Source organism: Chelonia mydas, chromosome 9 (genome assembly GCF_015237465.2).
Source record: "Chelonia mydas isolate rCheMyd1 chromosome 9, rCheMyd1.pri.v2, whole genome shotgun sequence".
In the NCBI taxonomy this organism is placed as follows: domain Eukaryota; kingdom Metazoa; phylum Chordata; order Testudines; family Cheloniidae; genus Chelonia; species Chelonia mydas.
Window position 1 is genome coordinate 47,991,549 of NC_057855.1, and position 25,005 is coordinate 48,016,553.

Genomic DNA, 25,005 nt, shown 5'->3' on the forward strand with positions numbered 1-25,005 from the left:
GTGACCAAAACCCAGGACCATTCGCTGCTGTGCTTTGTGCTGCAATGATTCCAGACCACTTGCTACTGGCTTGGCGCGGTAAAGTGTCCTACAGTGGAGGACGAAATAAAACAGCCCTCCCCAGAAACCTTCTGCAAAGGCTTTCAAAGTACCTCCAGGAGAGCTTCATGGAGATGTCCCTGGAGGAGTCCTGCTCCATCCCCAGACACATAAACAGACTTTTCCATTAAAGCTGTACTGGCTGCAAATGCATCCCAATCGTTCAGGGCAAATCCAACATTAAACACAATTGCTTTTAACCCCTGAAGTGCTGTTACCAATGTGCACTCACCAGAGGTGCCTTCTCCGTCATCAGGGTCCAGGAACAATAGGCCCTGGCAGAGTATTGGCTCCAAGGTGAGGAAAAGGTCCTGGCTGCTGGGGAGAACAGCTTCTCCACTTGTCTGCTGTGCATTCTCTTCCTCAGCCACCAAAATCTTTGTCCGTGTTGCGTGAGGCTGCCACCTTGCAGGTGAGGCTGAAATCACTGAGAGCTGTGTTAAGTGGAGGGTCCTGAAGACGTCTTGGCAAGTGGCCAGCAGGGTGACTGGGGGAGAGTGCCAGAGCAGAGCGCCACAGAGAGGGGTGGCAAGTGAGTGCCTGAGCAACGGAGTGAGTAAGGTGCCGCCTTACCCCTCCCCCCCCCCATCCAGGGTGGGAGGTGAATTCTGCAGATACACCTCTGAACACTGGTCTGCACTGTCCAAGGACAGCAACTGTGAGTAGGGTGCCTAGGAGGGATGGTCACATTAAAGGGACTTTTGGGTTGCTGGACTTAAGAACCTAATAGGAAGAGGCCACTGCCCAACTTACTTGGTGGTGGGTCTTTTGCTCATGGTTTATTTTTATAAACCCTGTTTGTGGTGTTTTCCCCAAATTAATCCTGTGTTATTTCCCTCCTTTTATTAATTTTTTTTTTTCTATGCTCAGACTCTGTGCTTGTGAGAGGGGAAGTATTGCCTCTTAGAGGTGCCCAGGGGGTGGTGTGTAATTGTCCCAGATCACTGAATGGTGGCTCAAGTTGGTTTTGTGTCATATTGTTGAAAAGGAACCCCTAGATACTGAACGTGGCCCTTGTTACTGCCAACTCTGAGTGGCAGAAGGGTTACAATTGCAATGTGTATATCCTCCCCCAGAATTACAGGATTTACTTTTGTGGCATCAAATGAATTTTCAGAGAACTGACAAATAAGCCATTTATTAGTATGAGTTGAAAGACCCCTTTTTAATTAAGAAATTTAGCACCCTGTGCCAGATCTCTCTTTTGTCCCTGATAATCTCCGCACAGGCATTATCTGCACAGAAATTGGCAGAGAGGTAAATTCCGTGTAGCTCTTGTGCAAAGGGCTGTTTTTGAAAACAGATATTCAGGATTAACCATAATTTTTTTCTGTTTTTCTTCACAGCTGAAAGTTTCTCCTTCAGCCATCTCCTTTTGTTAGTGTCTGTGATCCCAAATTATTGATTTTTAAGGACACTAGATTTTTAAAAATATTTCCCCCCTCATGTTACAGGGCAGAGTTAAGACTGTTTGGGTGCCTTTACGGTGTAGGCCCATTCCTTAATAGGGTTGGATTTATTTTTAAATTCAAATTTTCTCCAAATTTCAAGTTTACAACATTTATTTTGGGCTAATTATAACATCCCTTTACTTTAACTTAGCAGAGTATGTACTTAACCTGAACTCCATTTAATGCATTTGTTTGTCTGGGAATTCCCTTAAAAAAAAAGTCTTACATAAATGGTAAAAAAAGGAACAGAAAGAGAATGGTTCCATTTATTATCTTTAAGGCTGAGTGTGTGTCATGGAAGTCACGGATTCCGTGATCTGCCTGACTTTTGCAGTGGCCAGTGCGACTGGCTCAGGGGCTGCCCCTACGCCAGTCACACCAGCCGCTGCTAGGGTAGACTCGGGCCAACCCCTCTCACCCTACCAGCAGCAGAGTTTGGGTGTGGGAGGGGGTGGGGGAGGGGCACAAGATGGAGGTGGGCTTTGAGCAGTGCTTATCTAGGGGGCTCCCCAGAAGCGGCAACATATCCCCTTGCTCAGCTCCTAGGCAGAGGCGTGGCCAGGCAGCTCTGTGTGCTGCCTCTGCCTGCAGGCACTGCCCCTGCAGATCCCATTGACCGCAGTTCTCGGACACTGGGAGCTGCGAAGCCGCCGCTCTGGGCGGAGCAGCACTCAGAGCTGCCTGGCCTTGCTTCCCACTAGGAGCTGAGTGAAGGGGATGTCGCTGATTTCAGGGAGACCCCCAGGGAAGCATTGACCAGAGCCCACCTCACCCTGTCCTGTGCTCCAACCCCCTGCCCCCTCCCACACCCAAACTTTGCTGCAGCTGGAGAGGGGGACATGCGGAGCCAGGGAGGGAGACTGCCAGTCCTGTCAACCTTCCCCCCCCCCCTCCCAGCAGGGTACCTAGGCGATGCGCTGCCGTCTGCACCCCCTCCAGCACCTGGGCTGCCCTTCCCCAGTGCCCACAGCACCCCTGGGCAGTCCTCCCCCCCCTGCAAGATTTAGTCAGGGGTATATAGTAAAAGTCACGGACAGGTCATGGGCTGTGAATTTTTGTTTACTGCCTGTGACCTGTCCATGACTTTTATTAAAAATACCCATGACTAAAACGTAGCCTTAATTATCATCAAATAGTTCCAAGTGATTTGAAGATATGCAGTATCAATCTTTTCTAACTTACCAGGGCTTCATTGGAACACTGTGGCTGCTTCATGCTGCTGTGGACCAGTTCAAAGCACCCAGGGCATTCTGGCATTAGCTGACAGCAGCTTTGTATCATCTCAGCAGCACAAAGCAGCCAGAGTGTACACCCCAGTATTCCCCTCCCATCTGTGCTTCACATGCTCCCCCTACCCACACCTAGTTTTCCATCCTGCCCTATCCCTTTTGCGCAGATTTTCCTTCTTCCTTACCTCCCAACGTTCCTCTGTGTACACACAGCCTCATTTCTCTCTCCCTCCTTTTGCCCTGTTGAATAGGTCTGGTAAAAGAGGCAATTTTTGAAAATAACTATTCAGGATTAAGGCTAAGTTTTTTTTTTAACCATAATTCTGCATAACTGAGATTTTTTTCTTCAGCAGTGATTGGTGTATCAAATCTTCTTACCTGGAAAGACTGTCAAGCAGTGCTTAATTTGTGCCAGGGCTAAGCCCGGCAGTTCATGGCCCTGTCACCTCTGGGCTTCCCATGTCAGTTTTGAAAATAAAAAAAATTGCTTGAGCCCCAGCTCGTAACTGCTTGAGCCCTGGCATCTCTTTCATTACAAGTTAAGCACAGCTCTCAAGAAGTTTCCCTCTTCTCAAATGGCCACCATTCCCCATTGCTCCCAATGGGACTGAGGCCACAGGCTGTCCTTAGCAGAGATGGCTACTGTCTTCTGTTTGTCCCAGTAGGAATGAAGGCAAATTGTCCGTAGGAAATATGGTGTCCCTATGCTATCAGGAGGTAGAGAGGAGCCGATGAACGAAGATGATGGTAATCTTTGGTAAGGGGAGATGTGGCCTCAGTCCCATGAGAAGATACGTTACTAATAAATTCATGATTGTTGCACAGTATCGCTAGAGGGCAGAGTTAAGGTTGTTTAGGTACCTTTACTGTACATTTCCATACCTTAACATGTTTGGATATTTTGAGGTTATCCTTAACTCTGAATTTCTTCAGGTTGTAATGCATGCTCTGGGGATCATTAGCACAGCTCTGCAATGGTTTAACCTAAATTACTCATGTACACTCAATCTTATTATTATTTATTTATTAATTAATTATAGGCATTGCAGTAGTACCTAAAGGCCTGGGCCTCATTGAGCTAGACACTTGAAGGGCAGTGACAGATTTTGCCATATGTCTGTAGTTTACAATATAAGTCTAAGATTATAGATGACACTTGAATAAAACAGATGGGGGGAGCATTAGGAAATGGAGATAATTTATGTCAGCATGAGAAGCAGCACTCCATAGCACATCACTCCCTAATCATTGTTGAGTTTTTTATAGGCATCACAGCAGAGAAGAGTTTCAAGGAGGACAGTACAGTAGCATTGTCGGTATTTGCAGGGAGTTGCTCCTATCCATGAGAGAAAGTGCAAAGATAGGTGCTAAACCTGAATTCTGTCTTCATGTGGGTTTTTTTGTCTGAGGACATTGCCCTGTACAGTGAGTAAAATATGCTTAACAAATAAGTGTTTGAAGAGCTTACAGTGTAAAGCACAAGAGGGCACCTTAATTTGTGTGTTGTGTTTGGGGATATTTTCTGTTTCCAGAATGAACAGGACATTTTGACACTTTAAAAAAGAGAGAACTTAGTAGATGAGGCTTGATGGAACTCTTTAGATGTTCGTTTCAGCTGAGTTAATTTGTCAGCCTGGTAAAGTTAAGGGGTACAGAATAACTAATACAGAAATGACTGCCTTGAATTAATCTGGTAATGACTACTGTGCAAGTTGCATGCAGTTTTATTATGTTTAAGCATTAGATGTTAGACCATTATTGCACATGGAGACTTCACAGAATTTGTATGGCAAGACAAGAAGGAAACAAAGTGCAGTCACCATATTTAATGAGCATGCACAATAACAATTTGCAAAAAGCCTTTTTATAGAAATTACCTTCTTGCAGTTACACATATGAAGAAAAAAAGGATCTTGAATTACAGTGTATAAAATAAAGCACTTTGCTTCAAGGAAGGATTTTTAAAAAAATCCCTAAGTGTCTAAGAACCGACCACTCGCCACTTAAATATTGACAGATACTAGTTACATGTCTTCCATTTTTCTATGATGAAAGGTCTGAGATAACCAGTTTGTCCAACTTGTCTCCAGTTTCAGGGGGAGTTAAAAGTTCGTCTGTTTCATAGTCCTCTTCAAATGATCTGCAATGAGAGAACAATGATACTGTCAAAAAATGTTTCTACATGTTTACTTTGGTTGTAAAAATCTAATGTTTTCAGATACAAAAGTATCTGAACTTTTACGCTGCATTTTAATTGCTATCTGCAGTTCTATTACTTAAACTTTTACAGTTGATACTGTTGATTTTTGCAATCCCACCCACCAAGAGATCAAAATTGTAAAATAAAGATGCAATAGCACAGAGGGATGTTTGGGGAAGACTTAAATATGAACCCATTTTTCTTGTTAAAATCAAGTGATGTCCTTTAAATTGCAGCACAGGAAAATTGTGACTATGGTTCTCCTGTGTGTGTCTCTACACAGAGCACTGCTGTCAGTTATGTGCCTGTGGTCAGAGAATCTTATTTTTTTAGTGGTAATAGTTGGGGACATGTGCCTGACATTCCACTCCTTTTCACCCTGGAGCCAAGTTTAGGAATAATCTCACCCTCTCTAGCAGTCCCCAGCTCCTCTCTCTGCTGAAGCAGTGAGGAACCCCTCCTCCGTGTGAAGATTTCTATTTTGTGAAATAGAGTTTAGTTTTAGGATTTTTATTCAATTAAAAACACTTCTGTTCTAATGTAGTTACTTTTTCAGTGCTCCCATTCTGGTTTCAACAGGTGTGCTCCTCTTAGCACGGATGGTGATAGGGTTCACCTGCCTTCAGGTTATAGGGAAATTTATCTGGCCGTGTAAGACTATCTGGCCAGGCTGCGGACCCTTCTTATGGAGGAAGTCTTGGCTTTGACTCGCTCAGAAACTCCCCCGAGCCTCAGGAGAGTCTTGGCTTAAGTGATGCTTTGAGGCCCACTAAAATGCTGAGATCTGAGACAATTCTCTCAACCAATCACACCATCATGTCCCATTCTCAAACAGTTGGAAGCCTCAGCATCCAGCTCCTAGTATTAGAGCTCAGTGGCTCTGAAAAGTCCCTTAGCTCTAAAAGGAGGCACTATGGTAGACCTGCTTTATGGTCCAGCTGGTCGATATCACGGTTAGCAGGGGGAGCGCCATCAGACCTTCCTAGTCCTACCCATAAGGAGACTCCTTTGGGTCCTTGGAGGTTCTGCCTGAAGTTTCTGCATCCTCTTTAAAACAGCCCAGGGTGCCATGCAGTGTAAATTCTCCCCATGATCGTGGATCTCTTCAGTGACAGAAGCAATCCCTGACACCAAGGAAATTTTAGAACAGAGATCTTTTGGCAGCAACCACATGGCTGCCTGCGTGTTGTTCCACACTGTGTATAGCACCACCAGATAGTGCCTTCGTGTCAAGCTTGATGGCATGGAACTAAGAGGATGGCATTCAGCACTTCCTACGCTGATCACCCCATTAGTAACTCAGCCAGCACAGGAACCCCATGGGAGTCACATGCACCTGTCAGCCTCTCACAGCTACCAGACTGCCCCATGTGCCTTCACTGGGGTTACTGGTCCTATCTCACACTTGGCTGAATTGTCTGCAAAGGATAGGAAAAAGAGTAAGATCTCCAAGGGGAACATCCAAAAACACAACAAGGGAAAGCGCCTGCTAAGTACTTTGGCCTTCCTTTCTGGATTCCCCAGTTTCCCCTGCACTTGCTGGGAGAGGGATGAAGGGGATGGAAAAACTTCAATCCCTGCCCTTCTCCGAGCTCACAAAAGCCTAGCCTCTTTTCCTTCCCTTGCATGTTTTGGGAGATAATCATCAGGAGGGCAACATGCTAGGCTGCCCTCCCAAAAATGTCTCCTAAGCTCTGCTGTCTGAGAAATTCAAAAGATCAGAGCTGTCCTTCCAGTATGTGAGGGCTCACTGGAGCCTGCCTTGGTTGTGTCTTTCCCTCAGGAGCCAGATGCTTTGTATCAGGGACCTAGGGAGGGACTCAATCTCTTCTGCCAGCTCCCCTTCTGAGTTCCAAGGTAGGTAGCGTCCACTTCCTCTTCATCTGCCTGGCAGAATCAAGAAACCTTGATGCCATAGGGCTGTCTGCTCTGGATGAAAGTCCTATCATTCACAGTTCATTTCAGAAGCTAAAATGTTTAAGGAAGGGCTAGCAACACTCACTCAAGGCATTCTTTGAAATCTGGCATGCTGAGGTGAGAGCTCTCGCCTTTGCTGCTTCCCTGGGTGGACTGGGCTGGCTATGCCATTCTGGAATTTCTGCTGAAGCCCAGGCCAAGGCTCTGGCTGGCCCCTGTAAGGGGTCTGACCTTTTTAATTCACAAGCAGATGAGGTATTCGAGGAGCTGATTGTGGCGCACACAACAACTTAGGCTGCTTGCTCTAGGCCCATCATCTACTGAGAAACAGCCCCGCTTCATGTTGGCCCTCAGCCATCCTCTGAGTGAGATGTGGATTGAGATAGGAAGTCGAGTCATCCGGGAAATAACGTAGATCTCAGCAGAGTTCTTCCTCCAGTTTAGCTGCTTTGACCTCTGGAGGAAAGCCTCAAACAGCAACACTGGAAGCTACGCCGTCTCAAACCGTGTGTGCCGCCATTTCCAAGCATGGCAGGCTCTCTTCTTGGTCCAGTGGGTTATAGTGATTTCCAAACTGTTCTATGCTCTGCAGTTCGGGGCCAAGACAAAACCCAATCTCCCTTCTACCTCCCCTTTTTCAGGGATCTTTCTTAGGGAGATTGGTGAAAGGGGAGGTTTGACTTTACCAGAACTACCTGTGCAGCTGTCTAAACCCCAAGAAAAATGCTGGCCCACACCCCACTCCGGATCTCTACAAATGAAACATAATCACAAAAGTGTAAAATTGTGCATGGAGTCCCTAAGGGATGTATTTTTCACTCTAAACCATTGGGCCTGGTTCACAGCACTTACCCTGTGAGATACACACTGCCACATCTTGACCAGGCAGAAGCACAGGAAGTACCTCAAGTTCATACTGGACAGCAACCATCCCCGTACAAGATGCTGTCCCCGGGGTTCAAGTTATTATTATTATTTAGCATTTAGGAGCCCCAGTCATGGACCAGGAGCCCCAGTGTGCGAGACGCTGTAAAAACACAGAGCACAAAGACAGTCCCTGCCCCAAAGAGCTTACAAGCTAACAACATGGCAGTGGTTATAGCTCGCTTGCTTTATCCTTGCCTACACATCTCACTGCGCCTCATCTTCAGAGGAGGCAATGCACACCCTCCAACAGACATCTGACCTCCTCTTCCAAACTCTGGTTGAGAATCAGCAAAGAGAAATCTACTCTCTAGTCTATGTATGTCTTAACGCTGATAGAATGGCTGGCACCTTTTGGGAGCTGGTTTCTGTCTCTCAAAAGACAGGAGGATAGTCCTTAGTCCAGGGATGGGCAAACTACGGCCTGCAGGCCACATCTGGCCCACCAGCCATTTTAATCCGGCCCTCAAGCTCCAGCTGGGGAGCGGGGTCTGGGGCTTGCCCTGCTCTGGCGCTCCAGCCAGGGAGCTGGGTTGGGGGCTGCTCTGTGCGGCTCCCAGAAGCAGCAGCATGGTCCCCCTCCTCTGGCTCCACTCTGCATGATGCCCCCGCCCCAAGTACTGCCCTTGCAGCTCCCATTGGCCAGGACTGTGGCCAATGGGAGCTGAAGGGGCAGCACCTGTGGCCAGGGCAGTGTGCAGAGATGCCTGGCCACACCTCTGTGTAGGAGCCAGAGGGAGGATGTGCTGCTGCTTCCAGGAGCTGCTTGAGGTAAGCACTGCCCAGAGCCTGCACCCCAAACCTCTCATCCCCAGCCCCCTCCTGCACCCTGAACTCCTCATTTCTGGCCCCACCTGGAGCCTGCACCCCATGCCAGAGCCCTCTCCTGCACCCCAACCCCAATTTCGTCAGCATTCATGGTCTGCCATACAATTTCTATACCCAGATGTGGCCCTCAGGCCAAAAAGTTTGCCCACCCCTGCCTTAGTCAGTGTTTCTTGCTACGTAGAAAGAACTGGCCAAGGAATGCCCTTTCTCAGGGGTCTGGGGTTAATAGCAACATGTTCTTTTGTCACGCCTTAAACAAAGCTCAGGAGGAGACCCTGTCAGAGTTAATGGGATCATGTGTATAACCAGTCTGAGATTCTCTGGGCATGCTAGTGTGACCTCCACTAGACATCTGTGGAGTGTGACTTTACTTGAGGTCTGCAGGGCAACTACATGGAGCTAGGTCTCTACTTTTAGTCACTACTTTCTAGAGCAGTGGTTCCCAAACTAGGGATGCTGCTTGTTCAGGGAAAGCCCCTGGCGGGCCAGGCTGGTTTGTTTACCTGCTGCGTCCGCAGGTTCAGCTGATCGCAGCTCCCACTGGCTGTGGTTCGCCGCCCTCAGCCAACGGGAGCCGCAGGAAGCGGCGCGGAACGTGCTGGCCGCCGCTTCCCACAGCCCTGGAGCGGTGAACCGAAGCCACTGGGAGCTGCGATCGGCCAAACCTACAGATGCGGCAGGTAAACAAACCGGCCCGGCCCGCCAGGGGCTTTCCCTGAACAAGCGGCGCCCCTAGTTTGGGAACCCCTGTTCTAGAGTGAGCTGAGTTTGGGCAATTTGATGTTCTAAACATTTATATAACACAGTTCCTCACCCATCCTGCTTTTGGAAAGCATTACCGGCTAGTCTGCTACAGTGGGGCTCCATGGAGGCATTCTCATGAAGGAAAAAAAGGGGGCAGGTTACTTTTTACCACTTCTATTCTCCAAATGTTGGGCAGCTACATCTTCTATCTACAGCAGAGGTGGGTAAACTACGGCCCGCGGGCCACATCCGGCCTGGCCCAGGAGGCTAGCCCCAGGCCCCTCCCCCTCAGCACACTGCGCTGCCAGTACAATGCTCTGGGCGGCCGGGCAGCGCAGCTGTAGCGCCGCCAGCCACCGGTGCTCCAGGCAGTGAGGTAAGGGGGCCGGGGGGGTTGGATAGAGGGCAAGGGAGTTTGAGGGTGGGGGCGGGAGTGTGAATAGGGTTCAGGGCAGTCAGAGGGCAGGGGTCCCGGGGGGCAGTCAGGGGACAGGGAGAAGGGGTGGTTGGATGGGGCAGTCAGGAATGAGGGGGGGGTTGGATGGGACAGCAGGGGCCAGTCAGGCGTGGGGGGTCTGGGGGTGGTCAGGGACAGGGAGCAGGGGATGGTGGATGGGGCAAGAGTCCTGGGGGGGGGGGGGGCATCAGGGAACAGGGGGGTTGGATGGGGCAGGAGTCCTGGGGGAGCCATCAGAGGGCGAGAAGCGGGGGTTGTATGGGGGCTGGACTATGCCTGGCTGTTTGCAGGGAGACAGCCTCCCCTAACCAGCACTCCATACAATTTTGGAAACCCGATATGGCCCTCTGGCCAAGAAGTTTGCCTGCCCCTGATCTACAGCATTGGTTTGAGCTGAGATCACATTAGTAAGGATGACCTTTCAGAGCCTAGAAATAATGGAGTAGGTGATATATGGTAGTGTGCCCCACCCTGCCAATGACTGCATGAGTTGGTCTCTGTTCTGATGATTCAGTGACAGATAGCAATATTTCACCTCAAGGGTACTAGTTCCAGTTGCAGGAGCTGTTAGGACAGATGGCTGGATCTAGGAGTAACCACTCTCATAGATGTCTAAGACTGAATTCTCTAGCAGTCTAAGCAGAATTTCCCTCCAGTTGACGAAGAACTTGACCTGGCTTGACTCTGGAATCAATCCCTTTGTTCTGGTGTTGAGGGGATATGAAAGCAGCCATAAAACAAACAAAAAATCACCTCACAACCACCTTACACACACAACAAATGGAAAAATGAGGAAGCTGATAGCAGTGAATGTAAATCAGAAAGTAGGAATTGTAGAAAATTGATAAGGGAAGCAAAAGGACACTATGGAGAGCAGAGTTCAGGACAAAAAGTATTTCAAGTATATAAGGAACAAAATTGGTCCATTACTAGATGAAAATGGTAGAATTGTCACTAAAAATGTAGAAAAGACTGAAGTGTTCAATAAATATTTCTGTTCTATATTTGGGAAAAAAACTGATGATGAAATACTTACCAAGTCCAAAAGTAACTCAATAGGATGTTAAACAGCGGTTATTAAAGATAGCTATTTTTAAATTAGCAGGTCCATACAACTTGCATAAAGAGTTTTAAAGAGCTGTCCAATGCACACTTGGCATTATTATATTGCTTTTCAATACATCTTGGAACACTGGAGAAGTTCCAGAGGACTGGAAGAAAGCTAATGTACCATAATTTAAAAAGGGTAGATGGGATGACCCAGATAATGATAGGCCTGTCAGCATGATCTGTACCTGGGCAAGATGCTGACTTGGTATCACGTGACAATTTGATTAAAAAATTAGATGGCTATAAAATGAATAGGGCACACATTAAATGGATTAAAAACTGGCTAACTGACAGGTCTCGAAATGTAATCATAAAAGAAGAATCATCATCGAGCATGTGTGTTTCTAGTGGAGTCCCACAGGGATTGGTTCTTGGCCCTATACTATTTAATATTTTTTATCAATGACCTGGAAGAAAACACAATCATCACTGATAAAGTCGGCAGATGAGAGACAGATGGTGGGAGTGGTAAATAATGAAAAGGACAGGTCACTGATACAGAACGAGCTGGATTATTTGGAAAACTTCTGGTCTATAAGGTTCCATTGTTGAAGGTGATCACAGTATCCAGGAAGTTGATGCTAGTGTGGGAGTGCTCCAGAGAGTTTAATGGATGGCTGGTGGTTGCTGAAGTTGTGGTAGAAATCTATGAGGGAGTTTAAGCCATGTGTCAAGAGGATGAAAATATCATCTAAGTATCACAGGTATATCACTGATTTTGTGGTGCATTTGTCCAGAAATTCTTCCTCAAGGTGGCCAAGGAAGAGTTAGGCATAATTGGGGAGCCATCCTAGTACCCATGGCTATTCCCATGGTTTGGACAAAGTATTTGTTGTTGAGTGTTAAATTGTTATGGGTGAGGATGAAATGGATGAGTATACAATGTATTTGAGGTGGATATCTGAGTGCTGTCCATTGTCTTGTCGATATTTGAGGCAAGCAGCTATGCCATCGTGGTGAAGCATGTTGGTGTACAGGGAAGTGACATCCATGGTGGGAAGGATAATGATCTGAAAGAGTTATTAATGTTGCAGAGTTTCTGGATAAAGTCAGTTGTCCTAGAGGAAGCTGGCCCTGTGTGTGGTGAGTGATTTGAGGATGATTTCTCTAAGACCTGATATTCTTTCAATAAGTGTGCCATGGCCAGATATAAGTCTGCCTAGGTTTCCTTGTTTGTATATCTTGGGAAGCATGTAGCAGGTCCCTGGGGTGGGTTCTTCGGGGATGCGGTTGTAGTGTTTCCCTTGAAGTTGTTTGCAGAAGGATTTGATGATATCCTTACATTTCTGGGTGTGAGGTCTTCTTTGAATTCTTTACAGTAAGCAGTGTTGGCGAGTTTTCAGTTGGCCTCATTAATGTAGTTGTCACAGCTAAGCACTATGATGGCACCCACTTTGTTTGTTTGATCACTATCTGGTGGTTAGGTATCAGGAACTGTATAGCTGTCCTCTCGGCAGTGGAGCGCTTGTGGTGGATGTGGTGATTAAGGATTTCACAGTCAATATTTTCCCCCAAAGCAATCAATGCAATGATCAAGTCTGTGATTTCATCCACTGTGGGGTCTCCAGTCATATGGTTCTTTTTTCTTATGACAGACAGTGATAGTTGTGGGGGGTGATGTTATTATTGTGAAAATTCTTTGTCCTCATCCTTAAAGGAAAACTGCACAACACCTTCAAAAGATGAGCCTGGGAGCTTAAATTCATAACTTTGCTAGACACTAAAAATCATGGTCTTAATAAAGACACTGGATTTATGGTTTATTATAACAGTCTGTAACCCACTAACCCCCCTTTTTGTCCTATGACTACAGAGGTGTTAATTGGCTACTTCACCTTGAATGGGTCTCTTACAACAGTGGTTCTCAACCAGCGGCACATGGAGGTCTTCTGTGGGGATGGGTACATCAACTAATCCAGATATTTGCCTAGTTTTACAACAGGCTACATAAAAAGTGAAGTCAGTACAAACTAAAATTTCATACAGTGACTTGTTTATATACTATATGCTGAAATGTAGTACACTATTTATATTCCAATTGATCTTTTTTATAATTATATATTAAAAGGAGAGAGTAAGCCATTTTTCAGTAAGTGTGCTGTGACACTTTTGTATTCTTATGTCTGATTTTGCAAGCAAGTAGTTTGTAGGTGAGCTAAAACTTGGGGGTACGCAAGACAAATCAGACTCCTGAAAGAGATACAGTAGCCTGGAAAGGTTGAGAGCCAATGTCTTATAATATATATTAACTATGTATGCTAAACAATCTGTTCCACCTTGTATTTAGCTGTGACACTTGAGAGTACATTTCCCAGGCCTGAAGAAGAGCTCTTTGGAAGCTCAAAAGCTTGTCTCTTTCACCTACAGAAGTTGGTCCAATAAAATATATTCCCTCACCCACCCTGTCACTCATCTAGACTGACATTCCAATTTTGACAATCATCCTGCTGGTTTTGATTATGCCCTTTAGATCACAACTGCCATCTTCTAGTAATACTCCAAGGTCCCATGTTCTATCTGCCTTGCATTTCTATACTAGCACTGTAATACATATATACTCTTATTCTAAAACAAACAATGAAGATTATCTACATTTTTTTACCTTCTAGCATTTGCTGTAAGTATCTGCCTGTTGATCTGAAGTAGACAAATGCTCCCCTTCTCTCCCTCTGTGCCTAGTTTAAGGCAGTTTTTTTATATAAAAAATGTGTGGGATTACTGCATGTAAGATAGCTGCACCAATGTCAACACCTACCCTTCTTGTAGCTGCTCATTTCCAGATTCTTCAGCAACAAGAAGCTCGTACTCCTCTGCAGCGTATCTGTCCCAGTCAGAGGGCTCCGGTCCATCATTTTCAACATCCTAAACACATCAGAAAAGCAAATTAAATAGAATGTCCTTACTGATCTACAAACTTGTTTTGCAAAAGCTTCTCACCTATCTACAACCATGTGCATTTCTGCAACACTTACTGTTGGGGTTTGAAAATGCCTTAAGGAAAACAACTCAATCCAAGATTAGTCTCTTAAAGAAAAAACGTTTAAATTACGGCCTGGTCAAGTTCTTTAAACAAAGGCCCGAGTAAGCAAATATGTTTTCCATTAGGCTTTACAACTCGGACACAGGTGGAATACTTTGCCAATCATCTTGAATAATGACATTCCAAAAATGTCAAGCAAGAATAACTGCAAATCTGAACTGCTCTGGCAGGACATACTGTAAGAGCAAGGGAAATCTGCCAGGTGGCTGGTTCTCAGACAATTGCAGGACACCCCTTTGAATTGCACCCACAACCAAGCATGCAGGTTTTGCAGAGCTTGGTGCACAGGGGCAATATGCTCAGAGAACTCCTTTCCATGTATGAGTTGGGTCATGCCTTTCACCCCAGCTGAGCTTTTCAAGAAACATACAATGCTAGCCCCAAGTAGCAATGCAGCAGTGGGCCCTGGAAGTAACAAAGTCCTGGGTCACTATGGCACAATTCCTCTCCCTCCTGGGTATGCACGGCCTTCAGATGTTGTGCGAGCTGCTGTGCAAACACACAACAAGAGACAACACAGATGGGAAAGAATTCAGACAGTCTTACAGGTAAGGACGTGCCCAAAACAGACACTTGCATTAGATTAGAGGAAGGCTCAGCTCTATCATAGTTAAGGTTAGAAAGCCCTTTCTGTTTATAGGACAACTCTAAGTGACCTAAACTCTGCACAGCTACTTGGCTTGCCTTGACAGTTGGAGTGCACCTAGGGTGTATGTGATGGGGTTATTACTAGGACTGTCAAACAATTAAAAAAAAAATTGCAATTAATTAGAAGATTAAAAAAATTAGTTGCAAATAATCACAGTTTTAATCGCACTGTTACAATATTAGAATACCAATTTAAATGTATTTATAAATATTTTTGGATGTTTTGTTTTTGATTATAACAATACAACGTGTACAGTGCTCACTTTATATTTTTTATTACAAATATTTGCATTGTAAAAAAGTAAACAAAAGAAATAGTATTTTTCAATTCACAACATACAAGTACTGTAGTGCAATCTCTTTATGGTGAAAGTGCAACTTACAAATGTAGAATTAATATTTTTGTTACATAACTACACAAAAAGAAAAGAATGTAAAACTTTAGAGCCTACAAGTCCGCTCAGTCCTATTTCTTGTTCAGTCAATCGCTAAGACAAACAAGTTTGTTTATATTTATGGGAGGGAATCCTGCCTGCTTCTTATTTACAATGTCACCTGAAAGTGAGAGGAGGTGTTCACATGGCACTGTTGTACTAAGTGTACAGGACTCACTTGATAGTATTCTGTTGTTGTAATTGAGATCAATATATTTGAAAAAGTAGAAAAACATCCAAAAACATCTATAATTTAAAGTGCTATTCTATTATTATTTAAGACTGATTAATCATGACTATTTTTAAAATCTAGTTCATTAGTTTTCCGTTAATCGCTTGAGTTAACAGCGATTAATTGACAAACCTAGTTTTTATGGATCCAAATTTAGGGTTATTTGACCAATGGGTTACTGAGCTACAAGACTCCCTCCTATCTCCCCTCCAAAAACATTTTTTCTTAAGGTTGACATGATGATCTACACCAAGCCACTGTAAATCGAAACCCAACCTGGGGCAGAAATCTGAAAATGAACTGTGTAGGCATCTTGCTACAATCTGCCTGTCAAAGGGTTGGGTTTTTTTTTATTTTGGGGAAATGTAACCTGAGTATAGCAGAAAATTCAGAAGGTGCTGATACTGAGCATTCTTAAAAGACAAGTGGACAGCGGAGACAATGAATGCAGGGAAGGGCAGGGCTACCTGCTCGCCTGTCAGCCCAGCAAACCAATTCTCTCCCAGCAATGGGCAGGGCAAACGCTTGGAACCTGGCCCTTATACCCAAACCCTGTACATCAGTGGTCTCCAAACTTTTTATGCCCAAGATCACTTTTTGAATTTAAGGGCAACCCAGGATCTACCCTGCCCTTCGAGGCCCTGCCCCTTCCCCAACGCCCTGCCCCACTCATTCCATTTTCCCCTCTCTCTCTTGGTCACTCTTCCCCAACCCTCAGTCACTTTCACCACGCTTGGGCAGGGGGTTGGGAGGTGGTAAGGGGTGCAAGCTCTGGGAGGGTGTTTGGGTGCAGGAGGGGGCTTGGCTGCAGCACAAGAGGGGGTCCTGGCTCTGGGAACAGGGGCAGGGTGTTGGGGTGCGGGGAGGGGGCTTGGCTAGGGTACATCGGGGGTATGGAGTGCTGGTTCTGGGGGGCCAGGGGGTTGTGGTGCAGGGTGCTGGCTCTGGGAGGGAAGGTCAGGGCTGGGGCAGGGGCTTGGGGTGCTGGCTCTGGAAGGGTGCTCAGGGCTAAGGGTGCGGCCTCTGGCTGGGCAGTACTTACCCCAGGCGGCGCAGTGAGGTTAAGGCAGGAACTTAACCTTACATGCTGCTCCCTGCCTGCCTTGGCCCCACTCTGCTCCTGGAAGGGGCCAATGCACCTCTGCAGCCCCTGAAAGAGGGGCATGTGGCTCTGCATACTACCCCTTTCTCAGGCATCACCCACAACGTTCCCACTAGCCACAGTTCCCCACCAATGGGAGCTGTGGGGGCGGTGCTTGCAGGCAGAAGCAGCATGCGGAGACCCCTGCCCCTCCCCCCGGGGCCATGCTGGCTGCTTTCGGGAGCAGCGTGGGGCCGCAGCAGGGAGCCTGCCTTAGCAGCAGCCCCGCTACACCACCGGAGATTGCAACTGACTGGGAGAGGCCGAGGATCAACCAGCTGATCGCGATTGACAGTTGGTGACCACTGCTGTACATGAATGAGCTACATTTGTCTCTGTTGCCAGAGAATGGGTGCGGTGGATGAAGCTGCATCGAACATGTCTGTCTTCAAGGCCCTAGAGCAGCAGTTCCCAGCCTACTGCTGAGGTCAGGGGTCGGCAAACTTTTTGGGCCTAGGGCCACATCGGGTACAGAAATTGTATGGAGGGCCAGGTAGGGAAGGCTGGGGGAGGCTATGCCTCCCCAAACAGCGAGGCGTGGCCTGGCCCCTGCCCCCATCCAGCCCACTGGAACCCCCCACCATCCAACACCCCCCCACCCCCGCTCTCTGTCCCCTGACCATCCCCCCAGGTCGCCTGTCCCTGATCCAATGCCCCCTACCCCCCACCCCCTGACCACCCCGAGGACCCCTGCCCCTATCCAATCTCCTCTGCTCCCCACCCCCTTGGGCCCCCCCATCCAACCCTCCCTGCTCTCCCTGCCCCACATTACCTGTGGGGTGAGGGAAAGTGGGGGCTCAGTCCTTTCTCCATGTGTTTCTCCTGCTCGTTTGGCTGCTCTCCCTGGCAGTCGCGTAGGGCTCACTCCCTGTCAGGGCTTGGCTGCTGGGGGTAGAGGGGGGCCCTGGCTTGCTCTGCCCCGTCCCCTCCCGCCTGCCCGGAACCGCCCCTGACTGACCGCCATGGAGCACCAGGTCTGGCAGCGCTATAGCCGTGCCGCCCAGCCGGAGCTGCAACCACGCTGCCCAGGCACTGGGGGAACTGTGACTGGGAGGGAGGGGAGGGGCCAGGGGCTAGCCTCCGCCCCGCTCACCACGCTGCAGGGCTGGCTCCTCTGCAAGCCTGTCCTGACCCCGCTCCCTGGCAGGAGCTCAGGGGCCAGAAGGAAGGGTCCTGCGGGCCGAATGTGGTCCGTAGTTTGCCCCCCTCTGGCTTAGGGGATACACTGCCAGATGGGAATGTGAATTGGTCCTGTGAGCCAGACCCAGCCCATGGCTGGATACTATTGTGCTTGTTCATGCCCACATAGCACTTGTTTCAGTTCTCCACCCCACCCCTTATCTGCTGCTTTTCTCTACAACAAGCCAAACTTCACTGTCTCTAAAAATAGTTTTGGGGCAGCAACGTTTGGAGACCCTGCTTTATACCTTCTGAATTGCAAAGGGATCCCGCTGTTCATTGTCCAGGTACTTTTCTAAGTTAAAGAAGGTGTTGTAGAATACGTGAGCCATTCTGCATCTCTTCAAGTCTCGCAGTGTCACCCTTCCTGCAGAAAGAGCACGCGTTATTTTAGTAGCACATTCTTAATTAGTGAGTGGTAGGACCCATTTAGCACAGGTCTTTTCTAATTTAGGATAATACCACTAGGGTGTGTGTTTTTTCATGCTGCCAATGCCCATTTATTAGCCAAGCAAATAGATCTGTGTCTAGCTTGTACCAAGGATGAGGAGGCAGCTCATCTGGCTTCCGTGGTTGTTTTGCATTCTGCTTCCTATATGCAGATTTCACACAGCATTCATGCCTGTCTAAAAGAGCACATCTTGGACTGTGTTCTTACGTTACTCAATAGCCAGACAGGTGCTATGTAATAAACGGTTAGTACTACAGTCCTCGTACTGCATGACACACTGGCCATTGTAGAGCATGCCAGCATGTGCAGCAACTTAATTTCATTGGTCCTAATATGGTTTTATGATTAGAGGTATCTGGGTTCTTCCAGTAGAATTATTGCCTCAGGCTGTTGTAAGATTGGGCTATTTTTGCGTTTCCTGTGGGCGCTTATCAGATAGTGTCGGTAATGGGTAGTACTTGAATCATATTTATTGGCAAGCTATTGCTGTAAACAGCTCCTTACCAGGCCTATATTTTCCATTTACTGACTTTTGCAATTCCAGGATAATTTGCTGAAGTTCAGATGGTGCTTTGTAGTCTGGTTTTTGTGCTATGGCTTCCTACAGGTTCTACCTTCACCAATTTTTGCTCATACAGATACTCATGAAACTCATCCCAACCAAAAACAATGCCCAGCATTGCTTTTTCAATCTAAGCACAGTTCTGCTGTGTTTCAGTCAGTGCTTTAGAAACACGTGTTGCTGGGCAATCATCTTGCAGAAGGACATTATCCAGTCCCCTTAATGTATGTGGCTTCTGCACTGCTGTTTGGTGTAAGGTTCTTTTCTTTGGCATGGTCCAAAATGTTACACATTGTTCCTCTCATTGTGTTGATTAAAATCAGGAGATCATCATGGTTACCTCATCCAGATCCCTGCATTGCAGGACAAGCTGCTGAGGGAAACCTGAACAGAAGCTACTTCAACTGTAAAGATGATTTGAAGGTGTAGTTTTGCAGTGAACCTCTCAATACAGGCTATACTTTGATCTCCATCTTAACCTACAACAAAGCTTTTTAATTCACCCTCCATCCCGCCGTTAAGCAAGACTGAATCTAAATAATATTTGAAATATATATTACAACCACCAGATAATCCATCATTTAATTGGATGTGGGGGGGGGAGGGGAATTCTCCATTACTTGAAATCTTTAAATGAAGATTAAATGCCTCTTTCTAAAAGAGAGAACATCCAGCTGAGCTAGAGTCCAGGAGCCTGGTGACATGTCATGGCCCATGCAATGCAGGAAGTCAGATTTGATGATCATAATGTTCCCTTCAGGCCATAAAACCTATGAACTCAAGAATTTACACCAGGTCTTGGATTGTAGTGCTGTACCTAAACTTTCTCTTGGGGTGTGTTTTTGCTCATCACCCAGGCCTACAGTAGCACAAGTCATCCATGAGGTCAGCAAGTTAACCCATTTGCTAATGGGTTAATGGAGATTGGTAGGGAGCTAGTGAAGGCCAGTTCACCACCTACAGCGCTTAGCAAATGGGTTAAACTGCTTCTGTTGAACTCATGGCTGACTTTTCCATGCCTCCCAGAGAGAGGTTTTGCACACAGGCAATTTGTGAGACTTTTTAGGTAGGCTAAGGAAAAGGAGAGATTACTCACCTCATACAGTAACTGGAATTGTTTGAGATGTTTTGTCTCTATGGGTGCTCCATGTTAGATGGCTGCAGACCAGTTTGCCTTTTATTGGAAACTTTTCTTCAGCTGTGTCTGCAGGTCTAGACCAAGGGTCTATAGGGTGGGGCAGACCTGCTGCCGGTCAAGTTCCTTCTCAACAATGATGTACAAAGTACTCTGAGGTGGAGGGGAAAGAAGGCGGGTAATGGAGCACCCAGAGAAGGACGTATCTTGAAGAACTCCAGTTACTGTACAAAGTTAGTTACCTCCCCTTCTTTGTGTTTTTGCTCCTATGGGTGCTCCACGTTAGGTGACTCCGAAGCAGTATCTTGATTACGGAGAAGAGTGCTGAGGAGATGAGTTCAGAGAACAGCCTCACCTAAGACTGTATTTGAGCTGGAGATATGAATGACATGGAAAAGTGTGCACAGAAGACCAAGTGGCAGCTTTACAAATGTCTGTAATGGGTATATTTTTTAAGCAGTACTACTGAAATGGATTTAGCTCTGGTGGAATGGGCCAGTGCCCTAGGATGAGGGTGCACACCAGAAGCCTTGTAACATGCTAGGATGCATCCTGAGACCCATTTTAGATAGTCAGTGTGTATGGAGAGAGAAAATCCCTTCATTCTTTTGTCTGTCTCTCAGAGATGGGGGCTTGAAATTGGTCCTTCTGGTCCTGTGGCAGATGGTCAATAAATTATGCAAATTTGGTGTAATTGGTGTAATAGTACTTTGTCAACAAGGCGCGATAGTTGGTGACACTGAACTGTCTTGCAGCCAAGAAATAGCTCTTGCTGCCAAGAAGATCAATGCACTTGAGCTCTTTATCATGAGAAGCTGATCTTGCCTGGTGGTGTCCGCTCCTTTCATTGACCAGATGTCAACCACAAGAAATGGGTGGTGGGGTAAGAAGAAAGGATGTTCAGAGCCCTTGGCCGGAACATAGTATTTTTTGTGAGCCCTGTTGCACCTGGGTGGGATGGTGACAGGTGTCACCAGGCCATAACATGTGGCAGACAAGAGGGTGTCATGAATAGACAGCATTAGTGTGCCTCGAGATGTGGTGTGGAGAGTATCCACCAGAGAGTGTTAGAGCTCTTGTATCTCTTCCAGGGTAATCTATAGTCTTGGCCACCCGCTTCATCACATCCTGGAACAATCTAAAATAATCCACATAGGATGGTGGAGGGGGCATAACTGCTTCATACAGAAATGATGAGGATTATTTGTTGGAAGGAGGTACTTCCTCCTCTGCTCTTAACTCCTGGTCCTCCTCGAAGTCTCCCTGAGGATGTTTGGGATGCTTCATAGCGAAGGGGCTCCCTAGGTACTGAAGGCTGCTCCTGCTCATGGGTCCTTGTATCTTAGGGCATGCTGTCAAACTGGAGAAGGCCCAAGGATTCCAGAAAGCCCATTGTGGTTGGGGTATGGAAAGGGAGTGGGACTCCAAGCATGCTCCTGCAAAGGCTGGCGGGGCTAGTTTCCAGAACATCATCACCAGGGTACACTGCCAGGGAGGGACGCTGGAAAGAGAAGGTGGCTGAATCTTGGATGGAGATGTCCTATTCTGAAGATGTACCAACCCCCCAGTCCAATAGACAGGCTAGGGATGTCGGTACCGGCATCTGAGTAGGTGCTGGTATCCGAGTCAGTACCAGTGGCCGAGCTTTTGTGGGAGGATGCACCGATACTGACTGGTAGGTTGTACAGGCGGATAGATTAATACTGACAGAGACATCCTCCCCATACCTCTTAGCCCTGGTCTACACTACGAGTTTAGGTCGAATTTAGCAGCGTTAGATCGATCTAACCCTGCACCCGTCCACACGACGAAGCCATTTTTGTTGACTTAGAGGGCTCTTAAAATCTATTTCTGTGCTCCTCCCCGACGAGGGGATTAGCGCTGAAATCAACATCGCCGGGTCGAATTTGGGGTAGTGTGGACGCAATTCGACGGTATTGGCCTCCGGGAGCTATCCCAGAGTGCTCCATTGTGACTGCTCTGGACAGCACTTTGAACTCAGATGCACTAGCCAGGTACACAGGAAAAGCATCAGGAACTTTTTAATTTCATTTCCTGTTTGGCCAGCATGGCGAACACAGCAGCACAGGTGACCATGCAGTCCCCCCAGAATCATAGAGCGTAGAATGTTTCTACGCTCCCCCTATCATCTCCATCCCTGAGGTTATCACAGATTAGAAGGTGAAAAAACGCACTCGCGATGACATGTTTTCTGAGCTCATGCAGTCTTCCTGCACTGATAGGGCACAGCTTAATGCATGGAGGCATTCAGTGGCAGAAGCCAGGAAAGAATTGCTGTGTTTGCTTAACAGCAAAAGTATCATAGATTCATAGTTACTAAGGTCAGAAGGGACCATCATGATCATCTAGTCTGACCTCCTGCACAACGCAGGCCACAGAATCTCACCTACCCACTCCTGCGAAAAACCTCTCACCTATGTCTGAGCTATTGAAGTCCTCAAATCATGGTTTAAAGACTTCAAGGAGCAGAGAATCCTCCAGCAAGTGACCCATGCCCCATGCTACAGAGGAAGGCGAAAAACCTCCAGGGCCTCTTCCAATCTGCCCTGGAGGAAAATTCCTTCCTGACCCCAAATATGGCGATCAGCTAAACCCTGAGCATATGGGCAAGATTCACCAGCCAGATACTCAGGAAAGAATTTTCTGTAGTAACTCAGATCCTACCCCATCTAACATCCCATCACAGGCCATTTGGCCTATTTACCATGAATATTTAAAGATCAATTAATTACCAAAATCATATTATCCCATCATACCATCTCCTCCATAAACTTATCGAGTTTAATCTTAAAGCCAGATAGGTATTTTGCCCCCACTGCTTCCCTTGGAAGGCTATTCCAAAACTTCACTCCTCTGATGGTTAGAAACCTTCGTCTAATTTCATGCCTCGCTAGTGATCCTGCCTGAGCCAGGTCACTGTGTCACATGCACTCCACGCTGTGGCAGCCTTGGGCGGGGGCATGACCACTTTGTGAACAGGAAGGTTGTAGTGTAGTGGTTGTCACATTCACCTAACATGTGAAAGGTCCCTGGTTCGAAACAGGTCACTGTTCCTTTTTCTGACTCCCTTCCTGCATTTTTAGTCTTAAAACAGACCACACTGTGAAATTTTACTTTGAATTATATCAATTATGAGTTAAATAATATGGAAGCTCTCTCTAAGTTATAGTCCCGGGTTCCTTACCCTTTCAGCTGCTCTGATAAATTCACATTTTTGTTAGGGGCGGGAGAAAATTTTCATGAAGCCTTTTATAGGGACTAAATGCTATCTAGGACTCTGAAATAATCTTAACGTGGCCCATAGAGTGCAATCCTTCGTTCTGGATTTGTCATTCCACAAGTTGAACTGCTCCTTACTATTGTCCAGGCTTCAAGAGCCATGGGAGCAAGGGGTAGGCTGGGGTAGGTGTGATCGCGTGGTGCTGCCGGCTGGGAGAGCAGCCTGAGGCAGAAGCCTCCAGCTCGCATGATATTCCAGGCAGGACTCAATCTCCATGAGATGAAACTTAAAGAAGAGAATGACCTGGAGTCACTCCCATTCGGTGCTCTAAGAGGAGAATAGCCATGTCTGTCCAGGCACCCCGATCAACCTCACCGAGGTCTGCCAGGAGCACCCAGAGACGTTCAACAGCTATCAGTCCTACTGCACTGTCTGCTGCGAAGGCAAGGAGCTGCTGCTGTGTAGCAATGCAGTACCACGTCTGCCAGCAGCACCCAGGAGACGTATGGTGACAGTGAGCTGAGCGGGCTCCATGCTTGCTGTGATATGGCAAGCATGGCAGCGAGCTGAGCGGGGCCGGCGGCCAGGACCCCGGCTGGCAGGAGCCGGCGGCCGGAGCCCCAGACCAGCAGTGGCCTGAGCTGCTCAGCCCGCTGCTGGTCTGGGGCTCCGTCTGCCAGCCCCACTCAGCCCGCTGCCTGTCTGGGGTTCTGATCATCCAGGCAGGCAGCGGGCTGAGCGGGGTTGGAGGACGGGACCCCGGAAAAAAGGCGCGAAATGATTGTCTGCCGTTGCTTTCACGGAGGGAGGGAGGGGGCCTGACGACATGTACCCAAAACCACCCGCAACAAAGTTTTTGCCCCAACAGGCATTGGGAGCTTAACCCAGAATTCCAATGGGCAGCGGAGACTGCAGGAACTGTGGGATAGCTACCCACAGTGCACTGCTCTGTATGGCAACGCTAGCCATGGTAGTGAGGACGCACTCCTCACCTTGGTACCACTTGACTCACCAGGGCACTCCGCCGACTTAATGCGCTTAGTGTGGACATACGCAATCAACTGTATAAAATCAAATTCTAGAAATCGACATCTATAAAATCAACCTAATTTCATAGTGTAGATATACCCAATTAGTAGAGGGGATTCATGCTCCTCTGTCACACAGACGTCTTTGTGAGACGAAAGAGGATAGAACCGGTGATCCAGGGCAGTAGTCCTTGAGTCAAGTGGTACCAGAGACCACATGGATGTGTGGTCCACATGCTCCTTATGGCTATTTCCCACAGAGGATGCCAAAGTTGGGGCCAGTGCTTTGAGGAGTCCCTGTGTTCGGAGGGCTCTAAAGCTACAGAGGCCAGTGCTGAGTGGGGTTGCTTGCCAAGAGACTTCTCGGTATGTGAGGTGCTTGGTAGACCTTTCTGATGGAGCCAGAAGAAGCAGAAGCCGTAGCAGTACCCGGAGGGGGATGTGAGATCTTCTTAGTACCTGGTCTCTGGGGTGAATTTCCCTGTGCTTAGACTGGTTATCAGGAGACTGAGATCTCTTCTGCTTAGAATGTCTGGAGGCTTCAGAAGTTGTCCCTTGGTCTTTGATCGCTGGAACTGAAGTTGTCACCGGAGCACTGAGAGGCTGAGGCCTATGTATGGGGGGAATCAGACCCCATGGTCTCAGGGAACACTCCATAAGGAACAGTTTAAGTCTGTCCTCCTTCAGCTTCTTTGATCTGCTCTTTAATCTGAAGCAAACCTTACAGTTTGACGGGACATGGAACTCTCTGAGGCAGTAGAGGCAGCTGGAACGCCTTTGCTGAGGGGGAAAGACCTGTGAAAGGTCTGGAAGGGTTTGAAGCCCAGGGTTCTGGGCACAACCTGCAGAAGGGAGGCTATGGGCAAAAAGGCCGAGGGTAGCATAGGCCCTACCACTGCCAATGAAGAAAAGGAAGGGGTGGAGCCCAAGGCAGTTCCAGGCAGTGCCATGTCTG

General features: G+C 47.4%; 1 protein-coding gene across 7 annotated transcripts in view; it reads right to left on the reverse strand.

Moving 5' to 3' along the window:
- Window positions 1–4,010: 4,010 nt before the first annotated feature.
- PPP2R3A (protein phosphatase 2 regulatory subunit B''alpha) overlaps window positions 4,011–25,005 on the reverse strand; it is a 137,624-nt gene continuing 116,629 nt past the window's right edge. For 4 of the 7 annotated variants that reach the window (XM_037908572.2, XM_043521998.1, XM_037908571.2 and 1 more), the window contains 3 exons: window positions 17,882–18,000; window positions 13,715–13,821; window positions 4,021–4,919 (listed from right to left, as the gene is read on the reverse strand). In XM_037908572.2, the coding sequence (XP_037764500.1) occupies window positions 4,823–4,919; window positions 13,715–13,821; window positions 17,882–18,000 (323 nt within the window). In that variant the 3' untranslated portion in view covers window positions 4,021–4,822. Of the gene's footprint in view, window positions 4,920–12,794; window positions 12,903–13,714; window positions 13,822–17,881; window positions 18,001–25,005 lie in introns of all 7 variants that reach the window. The other 3 variants (XR_005226719.2, XM_043521999.1, XM_037908574.2) reach the window with 3 other exon arrangements.